At 41.8% G+C, this 18,316-nt stretch overlaps 2 protein-coding genes and 1 long non-coding RNA gene across 4 annotated transcripts in view; 1 reads left to right on the top strand and 2 right to left on the bottom strand.

Annotated features, from left to right (window-relative positions):
• Nucleotides 1–1,428, top strand: part of stard15 (StAR-related lipid transfer (START) domain containing 15) — a 14,260-nt gene extending 12,832 nt beyond the window's left edge. Inside the window, exons 5-6 of the mRNA XM_039813471.1 lie at nt 952–1,004; nt 1,136–1,428. Coding sequence (XP_039669405.1) covers nt 952–1,004; nt 1,136–1,351 — 269 coding nt within the window. The 3' untranslated portion in view covers nt 1,352–1,428. The remainder of the gene's footprint in view (nt 1–951; nt 1,005–1,135) is intronic.
• Nucleotides 1,429–3,331: 1,903 nt separating this feature from the next.
• The window catches only part of LOC120566809 (NLR family CARD domain-containing protein 3-like), a 51,092-nt gene continuing 36,107 nt past the window's right edge, over nt 3,332–18,316 (bottom strand). The window contains exons 8-9 of one of the 2 annotated variants that reach the window (XM_039813464.1): nt 14,854–14,900; nt 3,332–6,136 (exon numbers count right to left, since the gene is read on the bottom strand). In XM_039813464.1, coding sequence (XP_039669398.1) covers nt 5,511–6,136; nt 14,854–14,900 — 673 coding nt within the window. In that variant the 3' untranslated portion in view covers nt 3,332–5,510. Of the gene's footprint in view, nt 6,137–13,909; nt 14,733–14,853; nt 14,901–18,316 lie in introns of those variants that run through there. The other variant, XM_039813463.1, reaches the window with a different exon arrangement.
• Nucleotides 6,143–13,223, bottom strand: LOC120566822. The gene is made up of 3 exons (XR_005640471.1): nt 10,285–13,223; nt 8,380–8,649; nt 6,143–6,306 (listed from the first exon to the last, which is right to left on the bottom strand). It is a non-coding gene; the product is annotated as an uncharacterized LOC120566822 (long non-coding RNA).

Genomic DNA, 18,316 nt, shown 5'->3' with positions numbered 1-18,316 from the left:
TACGCGGAAATTCGCCCTTACATACTACTCTCTATATCACGTGTCAAACTCGAGGCCCGCGGGCCAAATCCGGCCCCTTGCAGCTTTAGAGCCGTATATCAATTTGGGTTCACAATACATTTTGGCCCTCCTAGTTGTGCGCCAAACGAAAAACACAGTAAGGTGTTTTTTTAAACTGCAGTTACCTGACATTCAAGGCAGAATATGGCAGATTTGCCGACTCTAAGACTCCCCCAGAAGAAGAGAGTGTTCATATTCAGGCTGATTTATCATTGTTTTGCTTGATTTGCTAAATTCTATGATGCTAAGGAACTCTTTTGGTGACTTTTGTAAGGTTTTATGTCAACAAAAATGCGACAAAAATGTTGGAAAAAGCAACAAACTTACAAAAAAGTGAGAAATTTCTGAGAAAGCCACAAAAAAGTCAGAACAAAAACAACAAAAATGAGGAAAAAAGCTACCAAAATGTTCAAAAAGTGACATGCAGTAACAAAAGCACGTCAATAAACTCTACTGTACATGTCTGGCCCTCGGTGTGATTCTCTTTTTCCAGTGTGGCCCTCTGGGAAAATGAGTTTGACCCCCCCCTGCTCTAAATCCTATCTAACTGCTGCTCTCCCCGGTGCGTTACACAAACACGATGAAAGACGCCTTTTTCGTCCCATCAGACGCTGACAGCCACTGACCACACAACCTCGATCACCGACATGCATGAATGAATGATAATGAAATTATATTTTTGCAATTTTACACATAATAATCCACGATGATCACATTACACAAAACTGTAATTGCACGTCAAGATGACACACTGTTAATATTTTTAGAGACCCCCCCCAAAATTTCACACATCACGTTTCCAGGGGAGCCCATGTCTTATTAAGGGGGGCCGAGCTCCCCCGTGGTTGGTCCACTGGTTCAGTCCTCTCAGAGACTCTGTTGTGTCTGCAGGCTCGTTACCTAAGTGGGTGGTGAACCGAGTCTCTCAGTTTGTGGCTCCCAAGGTAACATCATCCATTCATCACCATGACATCATACATATCAAGCACTTCCTGTTCCTCACTGTGTGTGTGTAACTCTGTGTGTCTGTGTGTGTGTGTGTGTCTCTGTATGTGTGTGTGTGTGCTGTTGCTAGGCGATGAGGAAGATCTACAAGGCGTCCCTGAAGTACCCAGACTGGAAGAGGAAGCACTCTCCGGCCCTGAAGCCCTGGATGTTCCCGGAGCAGAATTCGCTGCCGAGCATTAGCGTGGGCGAGCTGACGCTGCAGCGTGGAGACTCTCTGGAGAACATCGACGAGAGCGGCGCCGCCGAGGAGAAGACGCACCACAGCGAAGACGAAGAGACATGAACTACATCACTTCCTGTTTGCTTCCTGTGTGTGTGTCTGACACAAATAACAAATAAAGACAGACAAGCTGCTCTCCATCCTCTCTGACTCTCTCAGCTCCAACTACGAGACACAAACACACACAAACACACAATGAACCCAGAAAGTTTAACAGAAATACAAAAACGTTGAAAACGGTGAAATGTGGCAAAATAAGCAACAAAAACGTTTGAAAAAAAAAAACATAAAAAATGCAACAATATTTTGAAAAAGGCAAAAAAACATGCTAATTATTATTTACAAGAGTTCTTTTATTGAATTTCTTGATGTTTTTTGGCTCTTTTCAATATTTTGTTACTTTTTTTGGCAGTTTTTGTCTGTGTGTGTGTGTGCGCTTGTGTGTGTCTTTGTGTGTGTGTGTGCGTGTGTCTGTGTATGTGTGTGTCTGAGTGTGTGTCTGTGTGTGTGTGTGTGCGTCTTTGTGTGTGTGTCTGTGTATGTGTGTGCGTGTGTGTGTCTTTGTGTGTCTGTGTGTGTGCGTGCGTGTGTCTCTATGTGTGTGTGTGTCTGTGTGTATGTGCGTGCGTGTGTCTCTATGTGTGTGTGTGTCTGTGTGTATGTGCGTGCGTGTGTCTGTGTATGTGTGTTAAATACCAACCACTCCTAAACACCATCTCAGAGCTGGGTTATAGGTGCACACTACTAGTTTTCATATTTGGTAGCCTAGGAAACACACACACAGGCTGGTAGTAAGAGGGCTGCAACAACTTGGGATGGCCAAAAAGAGGCTAAACGGCTTGCAAGGTACTGCGCCATATCTACTATTATTGGCAGCCGCCACATATGGCGGAGGCGCTGCTACTTATACCCTCGAGAAGTGAGTTTTGTGCTTGTAATTGATATTGTGAAAATATGCTGCGTGCCACTGGTCCATGAGTTGTGTATGTATTGTACTGCATCTGTAATATTTGTGTCCCTGTACTATTTTTCTTTATGTGGACATAAATAAATGGTTAAATGTGTGTGCATGTGTGTCTGTGTGTGTGCGTACGTGTGTCTGTGTGTGTGTGTTTGTGTGTGTTTCCTTTGTTTCCTTAAACTGATTTTGCTCTTATCAATAAAGTTTTTATTTCTCTGACTGTCACTAAAAGTCTGACATGGTTTTAATAACGGTTTCTTCTTCTCATCATAAATTACAAAATTATTCTTAAAGATGATTTCAGAAAAAACTGAAGATTTAATTTGACTGAAAACTAGTTTGTGTGAAGAATCTTTTCCCATATTGTTTTTTAGAGTAATTTACATTTGATCAGTGTAGATAATTAACAAGTATAAGTTTAAGGTACAACAAGTACAACATTTCCACTGAGATGTAATCAAGTAGAAAGTAGAACTGCTTACAGCTTTAGTTACTTTAAGGTGAAAGTTTTTCTGGTATTAGTACTTTCACAATGCACGCCACACCACACAACACACACACACACACACACACACACACACACACACACACACACACACACACACACACACACACACACACACACACACACACACACACACACACACACACACACACACACACACACACACACACACAGGTTTATATGTTGTGTGAGGACCAACTTTAAAACAATCACTTGTGGGTACCACCCTTTCTTAACCCTTGTGTTGTCCTTTGGGTCCCAGTGACCCGAAGGACAACAAGGATTATGTACTTCCGTTTACTTTGTTGAGAATTGCTCTCTAAACCCTGTTTCTTGTAAAGTAAGTAAAGTTTATTTCTAGAACACAGTTCTAGACACAGTTTAAGCTGACCAAAATGCTGTACAAACAAGAACTAAGGTGCTGTATTAACCCTTGTTTAGAGAGCAATTCTCAACAAAGTAAACGGAAGTAATAAATCCTTGTGTTGTCCTTCGGGTCACTGGGACCCGAAGGGCAACACAAGGGTTAAGGTGGTAGAGGTATGAAAAAAAATCAGATATACTCACCATAGTCTTGTTAGCTTATACACGACTTCAAACATCTGATTTAATAAAGTAATTACTTGATCATCCTATATAGGGACTTGTAAAAAAATGAGTTAACATTGTTGGTGGGGACCTCATTTGCATGTTATTAACAGTTTCTTATGGAGACCATTTTCAGTTGTCATGCTGGTCATCTGTAAAAACATATTTTATGGTGACAGCGTCAGAATATGAAAAGACAGAAAAATAAATTATCAATTTGATGTAAACACTGCAAAATATAATCAATATGGACCTCTTGTTCAGACACAATCTTTAAGATGAGAGGAGATGCATACAAACATATACCAGACTTGCAAAGAAAAATATGAATGAAATGCAAAATAAAGTATTTCTTACTGGCCAGCCAAGCCCTGTCTGTTATCAAACAACTCGAACACAACAGGCTTTGTGGGGACATTTTACACACAATGTAACAGTTTCTTGTGTGGACCATTTTGGTCCAAAATGTTTCAAACACAGTTTATATTCAGAAACTGACCAAAGGTGTGCTGTTGGGACGTCCTTAGTGTCCAGAAAACACAGATAATTAACCAAGGAAAATGACCCTTCTGAAGGTTAAGATCAGCCCTAAGTAGCCTACCGTACTTCCACAAACCTTCTAGATGCATTACGTTAAACTGGTGTGTACTAATTCATACTAGAGTACATGACATTACAATTCCTTCCTCTTCTTAGCTACTTAAGACATCAAAAATACCAAACCTGACATAAAGAGACTGTACAATGAAATCTGAAGTGATGAACATGAATGTAACTGTTGAGTTTTGTTTTGTCCAGTGACATTAATCTGATTGTCTGACAGTTTTGGACTTGTCCACAGCAGTGCTGTCTGTTAAAACATATTCTATGGTGACACTGTTTTAGAATATGAAAATACAGAAAAGTTAATTGATTTGATGTAAACACTGTGTCACGATTGCAGATCCCACCACTGCCACCAAACGTCACGCTTGAAGACTGGAGAGGCGGTTTTTAAACTGCACAATTTGTGTCTTTATTAACAAAACACCACCAAAACACACTCAAACCAAAAGATGAAAAAAACATAATTCACTTTAGGTCAAAATTCCCACAAATATAAACAGCAACCTCTTTGCAAGCTGCCCATTTCTTCTCTCTCGCTCCTCTTCTCCTCAAGCCCTTTTAAACCAGCCTCCCCTAAATGGACCCTACCACCTGCACAGGTGATTATAAGGTTAGCTAACCTGAGCAAGCAACATTAAAACTTACGTTTCTCAAAACATCATTACAATTGGATAGATCAGTTACTGCTTACATTACTATTTGTACATGTAGATATATGCAAAAAGAGTTGGGTAAACTATAAATTCTGTGATCAGGTGGACCACGACGCAGTCACCGGTAGTGGGCCACAGCCTACCAGTTTATGTGTATCCTGATGACATTGCTATAGGCTATCATTTTATGGTACCAAGGGTTGTTTCCTCATAAGTCACAAAATCACTATTCAATTCATACATGAATCTAATTTCTTGTTAAAAAGACTCAAGAAGGAATAATATGGCTGGGCAGGGAGACGACAGTTTGTTTTTTGACGGCTGGAGAAAGGAAATTAACTTCAGTTGTTTGATCAGGTCATCAACAACATGTACATCTATCTTCCGTATCAACAACAGAGACACGTGCAGGAACAACACCGAGGTTAAAGAAGCAAGAAAAACGTTGAGAAAGGAGACTACAAGTTTAAAAAAATGAAATTTCAACATTCAAAAACAACCAGAACTCTATTGCTCTTCCTTCATCCTCCAACTACCTGGATGTCTCTCACAGTAATTTGAATCTGAATTGTGAGAACTGAATGTGAAGATACATAGAGTTGAATTTTCAGTGAGGATCTAATTTGATTGGACTTCAGTTCCAAACGAATAAATTCAATTTCAAATTATACTATTCAGATTCAGTTTTTCAATGCAATGATTCAAATTAAACAATACAATTTCAAATTATGTGATTCAAATTCAGTTTTTCAATGCAATTATTCATGTTTAGCAATTCAATATCAAATATAAATGATTCAAATTCAGTTTCTGGTGGCACATATTTCAGTCCATACCTGTCTGTCTGACTGTCTCTCTGTCTGTCTGTCTTTTAGAGATGAATCTTGTCTCAAACGTTGTTTATACTGTTCAACTGTCTGGTTCTCTGACAGGAGGATATTCTCCGTCCTCCACAGGACTCAGAGACACTGAGGAACCAGAACCAGGAGGAGACTCTCCGTCCTCCACAGGACTCCGAGACACTGAGGAACCATATGACCAGAACCCAAACCCAGGATAGAGAGGCTCAGTGAATGTGGTGTTGAAGGTGTGGAGGTGGATCAGTGAGTCAGAGGAGACTGTGTAGAAGGACAGAGAGCCAGCAGGACAGTCCACATACACTGCTACTCTATCAGAGACAGAGGAGGAGAGACAGAGGACTGTTCCTCTCTTATTGTGCAGGACAGAGTAACCATCATCAGAGCAGATCAGAGGCCAGGACTGATCATTGTGTCCAAACCAACAGTCAACACTGTCTCCTCTCCTCTTGATTCCTCTGTAACTCACTGATATTGTAACCACTCCTCTCGTCTCGACCTCCCAGTAACAGCGACCGGTCAGACCCTCTCTGCACAGCAGCTGTTTCCAGTAGTCAAACCTCTCTGGATGATCAGGATATGGCTGATCCTCCAACACTAATGTCACCTTCCTGTTGTTGTCAGACAGTTTGAGTTTTCTGTAAACTGTGTTTGTGTCGAGTGTGAGTTCACAGGAATCTGACGGAGAGAAGGAGACACAACACAGCTGCAGTTATTAACCAATCAGCACTTTGATGATGACATCAGAGGGTTGAATGAGTGATGTCACAGTTTCATGAATGAAATGTACAACAGACTTACACTTCGTCAGACCTGGTGTCAACCATCTGACTCCAGCAGGCTTCACCCTGAAAGGAGGAGGAGGGGGGCATTACATCACTCTCGCCCATTATTATACACTGATGAAGGAACAGTCTCTCTCTCTCTCTCTCTGTCTCTCTCTCTCTCTGTCTCTGTGTGAGCGGATGCGTGAGTGTGTGTGCAGAGTGAGTCTACGGAGCGTGTGAGTTTCTATCTTTGTTTTTCTCTTTATTTGGGGTTTTGTATGTGTTTATTTGGTTGTGTGGTTGTTAGTTATTAATTGGTGGAGGGTTTAGTTCGGGTAGTTTGGTTGTCAGCCGGGTATCATGCCCGTGGTTGGCGGCCATGCGGTGCTAGAGAAGCTAACACGCCGACATGCGGTGAGGATTTCCCCGCATGTCGGCTGTTCAGTGGAGGAGGCCAGCTATGCTGTCAGGGAGGTTGTGGGCTTTGACAGTCTGTTGTCTGCCTCCCGTATGAACAGGGCAGTGGTTATTTTCCTAGATGATGTGGTGAAGGTTGACACTGTGGTGGAGAAAGGAGTTGTAATTCTGCTCGGGTGCAAGTCACCAAAACTCAAACACGTAGTGTGTCACAGAAGACAGGTCTTCATGATTTTGAAAGACAACGTGGCTGATTTAAATTTAACATTCAGTTTTAAAGTTGAAGGATTCAGTTATGTTGTTTTTGCAACTTCAGATACCATGAAGTGTTTTGGATGCGGGGAGGAGGGTCATTTGGTCCGTTCTTGTCAACAAGTTTCTGTCTGTCATTAGTCCTGGTGTTAGCAACAAATGTCCTTATTGTGATGAAACAGAAACTGTGTTTCATTGTTATTGTTGAGTGTCTGTACATATTTATTGGCCTGTTGATAAGAGTTTATTTAGTAAATAAAGGGAGGGAACATTGATAAAATAAAGTTCCTTTAAAAATAAAATCTCTCTTTATCTATCTGTCTGTCTCTCTCTCCCTCTGTGTCTCTGTCTCGCTCTCCCTCTCCCTCTGTCTCTCTCTCCCTGTCTGTCTGTCTCTCTTTCTCTATCTATCTGTCTGTCTCTCTCTCTCTCTGTATTTCTTTCTCTATCTGTCTGTCTCTCTCTGTCTGTCTCTCTCTCCCTCTATTTCTCTCTCTCTGTCTCTCTCTCTCTCCTTCTGTCTTTCTGTCTCTCTCTATCTCTCTCCCTGTGTCTGCCGGTCTCTCTGTCTCTCTCCTCTGTCTCTCTGTCTCTCTCTCCCTCCCGCTCTCTCTCTCTCTGTCTCTCTCTCTCTCCCTGTGTCTGTCTGTCTCTCTGTCTCTCTCTCTTTTTCTGTCTCTGTCTGTCTCTCTCTCCCCCTCTGTCTCTCTCTCTCTCTCTCTCTCTTTCTCCCTCTGTGTCTCTGTATCTCTCTCCCTCTCCCTGTCTCACTCTCTCCGTTATCAATTGAGTATTGATTGGTCAGTAGGCGGTGCTTTAACACCGGTTGATCTCTAATCTCCAACATAACCTGCTCCCGACCAGGTTATGTGTTCAGCATACAGTACAGGCCAAAAGTTTGGACACACCTTCTCATTCAATGTGTTTCTTTATTTTCATGACTATTTACATTGTAGATTCTCACTGAAGTCATCAAAGCTATGAATGAACACATATGGAATTATGTACTTAACAAAAAAGTGTGAAATAACTGAAAACATGTCTTATATTTTAGATTCTTCAAAGTAGCCACCCTTTGCTTTTTTTGATAACTCTGCAAACCCTTGGTGTTCTCTCAATGAGCTTCATGAGGTAGTCACCTGAAATGGTTTTACCTTCACAGGTGTGCTTTGTCAGGGTTCATTAGTGGAAGTTTTTCCCTTATTAATAAAAAAAGCAAAGGGTGGCTACTTTGAAGAATCTCAAATATAAGACATGTTTTCAGTTATTTCACACTTTTTTGTTAAGTACATAATTCCATATGTGTTAATTCATAGTTTCTATGCCTTCAGTGAGAATCTACAATGTAAATAGTCATGAAAATAAAAAGGAAACGTATTTGAATGAGAAGGTGTGTCCAAACTTTTGGCCTGTACTGTAGATTACCACGGCGATTTAACTCAGTAACAAATGATCCACAAAACCCTGGGTTCAACCTGAAGTTACCTCGGTAACGCCAAATCTTGCTTCGTAGTACAGATGTCAGGAAACCATAGCAACAGCTACCCAACATTTAGAGACTGAACGTTACCCTGGGCTCAAACATTGTTCTTCAACTGTTAAATTTGTCCCAATGAATAAATAAGGGTCTGGTCCTAGTCCAGCTCCTCGATGGTAACACTGCTCTCTTAGCAGATGCGGTTGGATCGGCTAATTCAGGTCCCAGGTGTTGTGAAGGAGCAAAGTCAGGGTGGTCGGGGTCAGGGTTTGGACAGCCTGCATAAACAACATAAAGACGTCCATTTAAGCATGTGCTCTTAAAACCTCTTTAATGTCACTGACCCATGAACGGGACACTCACGCTCAAAATGGCCGCTGCATGAACTTCTTTATAACTTTGACGCATTAAATCTTCAAAATATATGGTCATGCAGCACACTGCTTGAAAGCTTAGACTATCAGGTTTCAATTAAGGCCACTCACAAAGCATAATATGATTCATAGCAGTTATAAAACTGTAATCTAATTGTTATAACACTTAAAACGACAATGCTTACATGTGTGTGTTTACATACCTTCATAGTCCTTGCTTTATCCACTTCGGTGAAATAGTCCCAAAATGTTTTTTTTTCATAAGTCACCAAGAGTCCAAGGAAACTATAATATCCAAGCTGTTATCCAAAAACTAGCTGTTCATCTCACAATTTTGAAGTTTATGACCGAATTACAACATAAAAACGGTAAACAATAGTCACTGTCGGACATTTTTGTGCAATCTCACTTCTCATACGAGACTTCTAACGCTAGTTGTGGGTGTCACCTTTGTTCAGCAAGGATTTACGAATCAAACAACAACACTTATGAGGCAATAGGTTCCCGGGAGACAGAGACAGACAGCTTGGAAGCCAATGATGTCTCTGTATTCGTTTTGGACCAACCCCGTTTTGATCGACAGCCGTTTCAGCCAGTAGCAATTTCATGGTACAAGACCCGCTCATCTCTGTAGCCAGTGAAAAGACGATTCCAATGATATATTATAATACGTCATCGCGTCAGGTCTGACCACTGATATAGCCATGCGTAATGTCTTCATAACATGCGCGTAATGCATGCGCCTTCGCAGAAGACAGCATTCGAATTGGAAGTGTAGTAAACATGTTCAGCGGAAAGAAATGGTTTACAGCGGAGGAGGCAGCAGCCATATTACTCGAGGAATGGCCAGGTGAAGATGTTGCCTCCTCTTCTGAAAGTGAAGTGTCTGTCGACTCTGCCGCTGAGGAGGATTTTCTGGATGGAAGGGACCCTGATCTTGAACTGCGAGTACATACATTACGTATGGCGCCATTTTTATGCTAACAAGCCATCACCCCCCATTAGCATTCCATTGACTTTCATTTTGGCATAACTTTGACAGCTAATAACTTTACATCTGAAGCGACTTTATTTGTCCATTGTTTATTTCTAAAGAAACACGACAATGTATAAAAGGCTCCATTATGGCTACGTAGCAGACGTTTTTGCAAAAATAGGCTAATGATTGTGTCATAACCAAGCGACCTATTGTCACATAGTAGAGGAATTACCGTATAGTACAGGAGAAGCTCACAGGCAGTTTGGACTTACATTAGCTGTTTAGTTAAATTACTAACGTTAACTAGCATTTTAGTTAGCAATAATTAGCCTGTGCCTATGTTATCTCCTTACATATACCTACGTTCTCCGCAGTAACGCTCAGTGACGCTCAACCATCACCAGAAAAGTGTCTAATAGACTTCACTTGTCTCCATCAAAAAACAACGGCGTCACTTGCTCCATTTTTCTTTTACTGTCTATGCCTGTAATTGCAGTGGGCTTATTCTGGTGGGGGATGGGGATGCTATTGTATGTGTATGAGGTGTGAGATGAGCTAACCATTGCATTTGTCTTTCAGAGAGTCATCTGAGTCAGATTAGCAGCCGGAGGCAAAGAGGCCCAGGAGGACCCCAAGGACTGTAGAGGAAGAGGAGGAAGAGGAAGAAGAGGAGCTGGAACCCCAACCATCTACCTCCACACAGCCTGCAAGAAAGAGGAGGGGGAGAGGAAGAGCCACAGGTGGAGCAAGAGGGAGAGCCAGAGGAAGAGCCAGTGGGAGAGCAGGAGGAAGCACTCCTGAGCAAAGTTCTGCACCTGAAGGTTCATTGCTAGGCACTGATATGGAGGACATTACTCCTCAACAGCCATCCTTCCGGCCAGCATGCACACCCGGTGGCCAGCTCCAGGATTTCCATATACCCACTTAAAAATGCACAATGACATGTAACAACATACTTTCCATTATATGTTTAATATATTTTGAATTGCCATCTGTGTTTTCCTTCACATAGGCTAAATAAAGCTATTTCCATCGTAAATTGGGGCATTAAAGTGTATCAAAATTAAGGAAATTAAGTCTTTGATGCTCAAAATTTCCCAGTGGGAGGACACCCAGACGCCCCACTTTAATATGTCCATTCTGGTCCATATATTTATATAGTACAGTATACCCGCTAAAATACATTAGACTACACCACTGTGCTCACACATACACACACACACACACACACACACACACACACATACATACGGCTGTATGTTCAGCGGGGAAGTACGACGTCTGCAAACACCGGCTGTCAAGATTCCAATCGTCTGTTATATAGTGAATTGTCAGGCTGGTGAAAGGCTCTATGGTACGGCTCGACCACAGGGCCGGTGTAGCGGCTTAAATCCGAACCAAGTCCAAATAATGGATGTTGCACCGGTCTTTTTCACCAGCTCGTCCGTTTCGCTTTCAGCTCTTGGCTCTGAATTTCGCGGGTAGATCAACACGCATTATCGCGATAGTGCAATATAATTAAAATCCGTATCGTAGGCCAATTTTGTATTGTTTATATTGCATATAGTTTATATTGCACATCGCTACTCTGTAATGTAGGCTACAACATTTAATTTGAATTAAAAAAGACTGCAAGCTTTCAGTGTGTTACAGCTCCTACTTTTGCCTTTACATTTACACATTTAACTTGACATTGTACTCTTTCAATTGGAAACATATGGATGGAGCCAAGTCAAGACGGGGACAGCTAGTTCTAAGCCATCAGCTGTGTAGCTGTGGGTGTTTCTTTACAGCTGACCAAATGCTAGCTAGCATTAGCACTGCCAAAATTAGAGCTGACATTAGCTAGCAGGCTAGCCGATACGTTTTGCAAAATTACTCAAAGAAAACCAAACCAAACATTTTATACATTACCTGTGAGAAAATGTCTTCCACAAACATGATGATGGAGGTTTGGTTCCCAGTCCGCCCCATTAGAAGTGGCTACTCCGTAGGGCTATCTTCTCTGGAGCACTACTTCTGACAACGTCCACTCACTTTAACCTCCTCGCCCACAGGATGAATTGGAAATTGATAAAACCATACTTTGGAGGGAAGGGTTAGAAAGGGACAAAAAGGTGAGCAGAACTTATGGTATTTTGCTGCTGTTATCCTGACTCAGGGATCATTTTACAAAGTCTACATACTACCACATTGTTGTTGGCATTAAGGGTAAAATACTCCCACACTTTAGAAGACCGTGTACGAGACTTTTTCTCAACGTGTTGTTGAACTTGTGAGGAATCCACACTTGCGCTTTTGCCGGAGGCAGTCGGTTATTTTTAGATATCTACACCTTTTGCTGTATATCTGGCGGTGCAACCCCAAACACAAGACGTTTTCCTCATTGTTTCAACTTTGATCAACAAGGTTTGTAACTATGTAACTGTTAACAGTAGCCGGCTGGATCTCTTCAGGTCAGTGGACGCCGCTTGCATTCTGCCACCCAGAAGTATCTTGGTGTCTATTGGTTACAATCCTTCTGAAATGCCGTATTGCAGCACATCGGCATGTAAATAAACGCAAGTTGTATGTTTTGTATTTTGTTTAAAAAAAAAAAAGAAATTATTTGTTAATCGTAAACACAGGCCCAAACAACACATGAAGAGATTTCCCATGTTTAATATCTCTGTTGATTAATGCTGATATATGAAAAAGCAAACATGTCCTCAACACTGTTACCATAGGAACACGCTGCCCAACTTTTAGAGACGAACGTTCCCCTGGGCTCAAACATTGTTGTTTATAACTTTCTATTCAATATATTTAGTCTGGACAGCTTTAAGTGTGTCCCGATGAATAAATAAGAGAGAGTTAGACTCCACGTAGGAAGCAGAGAACTTGTTTTATTTGAATGACGATGACATTTTCTTCTTCATGGGACTCTATGCTGGGCAATCAGACTCCCTCACGGGAGAAAACAAACGTGGAGATGAGCGGAACCGATCTGTACAGAGGTTTACGAATAACAAAACTGACTGACTCTCAGAATTATAATAACAAAATAAAAATATTATATCATAATAAAAAATAAGAATATAGAATATACCACAAAGTACTCAAGTTAAAGTACTTATGCCACATTGTAGAAATAAGTAAAAGTACAAAAGTGTCAGCATTAAAATACTTAAAGTACCAAAAGTAAAAGTGGTGATTCTGCAGAATAATCAGTATGATATTACTGGTTTCTAATGACTGATGACTTTAATATTGCAGCTAGTAATCTGTAATAATAAGTCATCATTTATTATCTGATTGTATTTAGTTTTAATAACCTGAATGTGTAAAGGAACTAAAGCTGTCAGATAAAAACCAAGGTGGTTGCTGAATGGTTGCAGAGTTACTTGTGGTTCCTAGAATCTCTAAAAGTAGACTGGGGGCCAGAGCCTTCAGCTACCAGGCTCCGCTCCTGTGGAACCAGCTCCCAGTCTGGGTTCGGGGGGCAGACACCGCCACCACATTTAAGAGTAAACTGAAAACTCTCCTCTTTGATAAAGCTTCTAGTTAGGTAGTGAGGAGTTGCAGCGTCCGCCTAACCCGGCCCACGTGCTTCTCTTCGTAGTCATCAGATTTGTTTATCATATAATCAATAATATAGTGAGATTAGAGGGAGGCAGGCCAGTACAGCCTCTCATCAATATTTTCATTTGTTTTCTTTTGTATGCATCCTGTCCCAGAACTGCTTGTCACTAACCTAGCTCTGGGGAGTTTACTCCCCGGAGTCCTTATGTGTCTTCTTCGCAGAGCTATGCTCTGCAATTCCCTGCAATGTCCAGCCGCGTCCCGCTGCATCCGCCGCATCCACCCATGCTCTGCAGCGTCACGTTTCATCCCGCAATGTCCTGCTGTGATGTTCATACGCACAGAGTAGTCAGCATCCAGTATAGGAGACTGCACTACTCAGTATGACATGATGTGCCCTGCTATGACATGAACTACAACGACTACCTTCGAAGTCACTGTTCCACTATCTTTAATGTGACTATTATTGCCACTGTTCATCACACCCCCAACCGGCCCGTCAGACACCGCCTACCAAGAGTCTGGGTCTGCCGAGGTTTCTTCCTAAAAGGGAGTTTTTCCTCGCCACTGTCACAATAGCCACTGCTAATGCTTGCTCTTGAGGGAATTACTGTAATTGTTGGGGCTTTGTAAATTATAGAGTGTGGTCTAGACCTACTCTATCTGTAAAGTGTCTCGAGATAACTCTGTTATGATTTGATACTATAAATAAAATTGAATTGAATTGAATTGAATGCAGCTTTTGGACACAATGATGAAGAGCTTTAAGTCATTTAGCTGTTTGGAGTATAATCTAATCCATTCAGGAAATGATTGGTGATACCCACATTCTCCTCACTAACATCAGCTGATGATCCTGATCAGACTCAACTGTCTGGTTCTCTGACAGGAGGAGACTCTCCGTCCTCCACAGGACTCAGAGACACTGAGGAATCAAATGACCTAAACCATAACCCAAAGCCAGGATAAAGAGGCTGAGTGAATGTGGTGTTGAAGGTGTGGAGGTGGATCTGTGAGTCAGGTGTGACTGTGTAGAAGGACAGAGAGCCAGCAGGACAGTCAACATACACTGCTACTCTATGAGAGATAGAGGAGTACGAGAGACAGAGGTCTGCTGGTATGTCATTGTGCCATACAGAGTAACCAAAATCAGAGCAGAATAGACTCCAGGACTGATCATTCCATCCAAACAAACAGTCAGCACTGTTTCCTCTCCTGCTGATTCCTCTGTAACTCACTGATATAACAACATATCCTCTCCTCTCCACCTCCCAGTAACAGCGACCAGTCAGACCATCTTTACACAGCAGCTGATCCCAGGAGACAAACCTCTCTGGATGATCAGGATATGGCTGATCCTCCCACACTAATGTCACCTTCCTGTTGTTGTCAGACAGTTTGAGGTTTCTGCTCACTGTGTTTGTGTCAAGTGTGAGTTCACAGGAATCTGACGGAGAAAAGGAGACAACACAGCTGCAGTTATTAACCAATCAGCACTTTGATGATGACATCAGAGGGTTGAATGAGTGATGTCACAGTTCCATGAATGAAATGTACAACAGACTTACACTTCCTCGGACCTGGTGTCAACCATATGAATCCAGCAGGCTCCACCCTGAAAGGAGGAGGAGGGGGGCATTACATCACTCTCACACATTATTATACACTGATGAAGGAACAGTCTGAAAACTGGAGGAATACATCTCAAAAGTTCTGTCCTGAGGTCAGTATGTTCAAGGTTCAGTTTTAATTTACATGGACCTCTCTCTGTAGAGATTAAAACAGCTTGTAAAACATCAACTTGTTGTCTACAGTCAATCTAGAAACATCAGTCTTTTCAGGACAAACTGGGCTATTAGAATATTTGTGCTGCAGTGAGGTCACTTGAATGTAAAAAAACATAAAAGGCAAATAAATAAATAAAACAGAACATGAATCTCACAGATATCTATTGATATGACACATAGAGCAATAAAAGCTAAGCCAATCGCCTGTCAAAAACACTTCTCATATGTATTAGGAGTCAAACTGTGAAAAAATAAACTTCATAACTTATACAGTTGACAAAATATATACATTTCTTCAAAAAAAAATCCAGACACTTTTACCCTCATGACATTCACTTATGCTAATACTCAAAATAATAATGTCATATTTAAACCAACGCTAGCCCCATGGCAAGCCCCATGGCTGCCTCTACACTTGGCGAGTCACAACTCCCACACAAAATTTCCTCATTTTTAAAGAATGCAAATAAAGAAATTGCTGACCTCAAGGAAGATGTTCGCCGACTCTCCAAGGACTTAAAGACCAAATATGCTTTGTTAACCGCCTGCTTGGACGTGACTCATAACCAGTCGCTCCGGATCTCATCGCTCACGGCGGCCTTTCAGGATACAGTGCTATGGGACCCAACCGCCAGCCAACACCTGTCTTCTTGCTCGACACCGGTCATCAAGTCATCCTGGACTGAGGTGGTTCGCGGAAAAAAGAGAGCCCCGAGTAGGGTTCCATCGCCTCCTGCCCTTAGCGTCTCCAACAGTTTCATCGCCTGTCGGAATCGGACCTAGTAGCGGCCGATGTGGTTCGCCGGGCTAGCCCCGCTTCAAAGCCGACTGACCAGCCGCTGTCACAGAAGATGACCGCTACCTCAAGGCTACAGCTTCTGAGGGAAGCAGTAGCCAGATGATCTGGTGGTCTACACTGCCTGGACCGGCGACACGACAACGTTCCTCAAAAACAATCTCCCCAACCGAACGGTAAGCAGTCGTCCTCTTCTTTTCCTTGTCCATCTGTACCCGACACTGACTGTTTTGCTCCCGTCAACGGCCATCCACACCCCCCCACCCCTCGTCCGCTCTTCCCCCCAACCACAGTAATTATCGGTGACTCCATCACCAGAGATTTTAACGTTTCATAATGCTGTCACACACTGCTTTCCTGGAGCCAAAGTTGCAGACATCCTGGCTAAAGTTGTGGATCTGACACCCTCATTCCCGACCTCTATTAAACGCATCGTGGTCCACTGTGGACACAACGACATGTCCTATCAGGAATTCGAACGCACAAAGAAAGAGTTTACCACTCTCATTGAGGCTTTAAAAAGCACTGGGAAGTCGGTTTTTATCTCGGGCCCACTTCCATCTCTAGGTCGCGGATCGTGCCTCTTTAGCAGGCTACTTTCCCTTAACACCTGGCTCCAGCTTACATGCAGCACTCACAAGCTAGGTTTTATTGACAATTTTAATCTGTTTTGGAAACGTGGCTCCCTGTACAGCAGGGATGGGACCCATCCCAATACACGCGGAAACCAGGTGCTCCGTGAGAATTTGCACCACGCCTTGCACACTCAGAACTATGATTGACTGTGCTCCTCTGTGCTTGCTCCTTTGGAACAACCACCCGTTCATAATCCCATAACTACGGTGTCTGTTCCCCGACTGAGATCGATTAACATAAACAAAAGAGGTGCTATACTCAACAACCTAATATGAATTAAAACAACCACTGCACTGACAGAACAGAATAGGAAAATCAAACGTGGACTATTAAACATTAGATCTCTGTCTTCTAAAGCAATATTGGTAAACAAATTGATATCAGATAAGCAAATTGATTTATTTTTTCTCACCGAAACATGGCTGAGCCATGATGAATACGTTAATCTAAATGAAGCCACTCCTCCCAGTCATAATAATACTCAAATTCCACGAGGCTCAGGCCGAGGAGGGGGAGTTGCAGCCATATTCGACTCAAGCCTGTTAATTAATTCTAAACCTAAACTAAATTATAACTCGTTTGAAAGCCTTGTTCTTAATTCTGAATTTTTATCTGAATTCTCTGAGTTCTTATCAAGCATAGTCCTTCAATCAAACAAAGTACTTATTGTAGGTGATTTTAATATCCATGTGGACGATGACAGCAATAGCCTTAGTACTGCTTTCAATTCACTACTAGATTCAATTGGTTTCAGTCAGAATGTGCATGAGGCCACGCACCGTTTTAACCACACCCTCGACCTTGTGCTAGAATATGGAATCAAAATTGAAGATTTAATAGTATTTCCGCAGAATCCATTATTATCAGATCATTTTTTAATGACTTTCGAATTCCTATTACCAGACCATAAGAAATTAAATAAAAGTTTATACACTAGATGCCTATCCTATCTGACTAAATTTAAGGAAGATATTCCAACAGCACTTAACTCAATGTCGTGCCTTAATATAACAGAGGACCTTTATGTTAACTTTAGTCCCTCCCAAATTGATAATTTCGTAGACGCTGCTATGGCCTGCCTACGGACAACTTTAGACTCGGTCGCTCCTCTCAAAAAGAAGACGATGAAGCAAAGGAAATTAGCATCTTGGTATAACTCCCAAATTCGCAAATTAAAACAAATCTCACACAAACTTGAAAGTAAATGGTGTTCCACTAAACTGGAAGAATCTCGTGTGGATTGGCAAGATAGTCTGAAAACCTATAGGAAGGCCCTCCGAATTGCCAGATCAAACAATAATAGAAGAAAATAAGAACAATCCAAGGTTTCTTTTCAGCACTGTAACCAGGCTGACAGACAGCCACAGCTCTACCGAGCCATCTATTCCTGTAGCTCTGAGTAGTGACGACTTCATGACCTTCTTTAATGATAAAATTATAACAATTAGAGATAAAATTTATCACCTTTCGCCCTCAACTTCTAACAGCTCACCATTGGGCGCAGGAGGACTGGAGAGAACGATAAGACCTGATACATACTTAAGCTGCTTTTATCCTATGGACCTTCAACAATTAATGTTAAAGGTCTCTTCAGCCAAGCCAACTACCTGTCTCTTAGACCCTATTCCAACGAGGCTACTTAAAGAAGCACTACCTGTGGTCAACACCACAATATTAAATACGATCAATTTGTCTTTATTAACAGGTCATGTACCGCAGTCATTTAAAATAGCTGTGATAAAACCTATTCTGAAAAAATCTACCCTCAATCCTGAAGTCTTATCCAACTATAGATCTATATCTAACCTTCCC

Source organism: Perca fluviatilis, chromosome 10, assembly GCF_010015445.1.
Source record: "Perca fluviatilis chromosome 10, GENO_Pfluv_1.0, whole genome shotgun sequence".
NCBI classification, from domain to species: Eukaryota; Metazoa; Chordata; class Actinopteri; order Perciformes; family Percidae; genus Perca; species Perca fluviatilis.
This window is presented reverse-complemented; position numbering and strand designations above follow the sequence as displayed.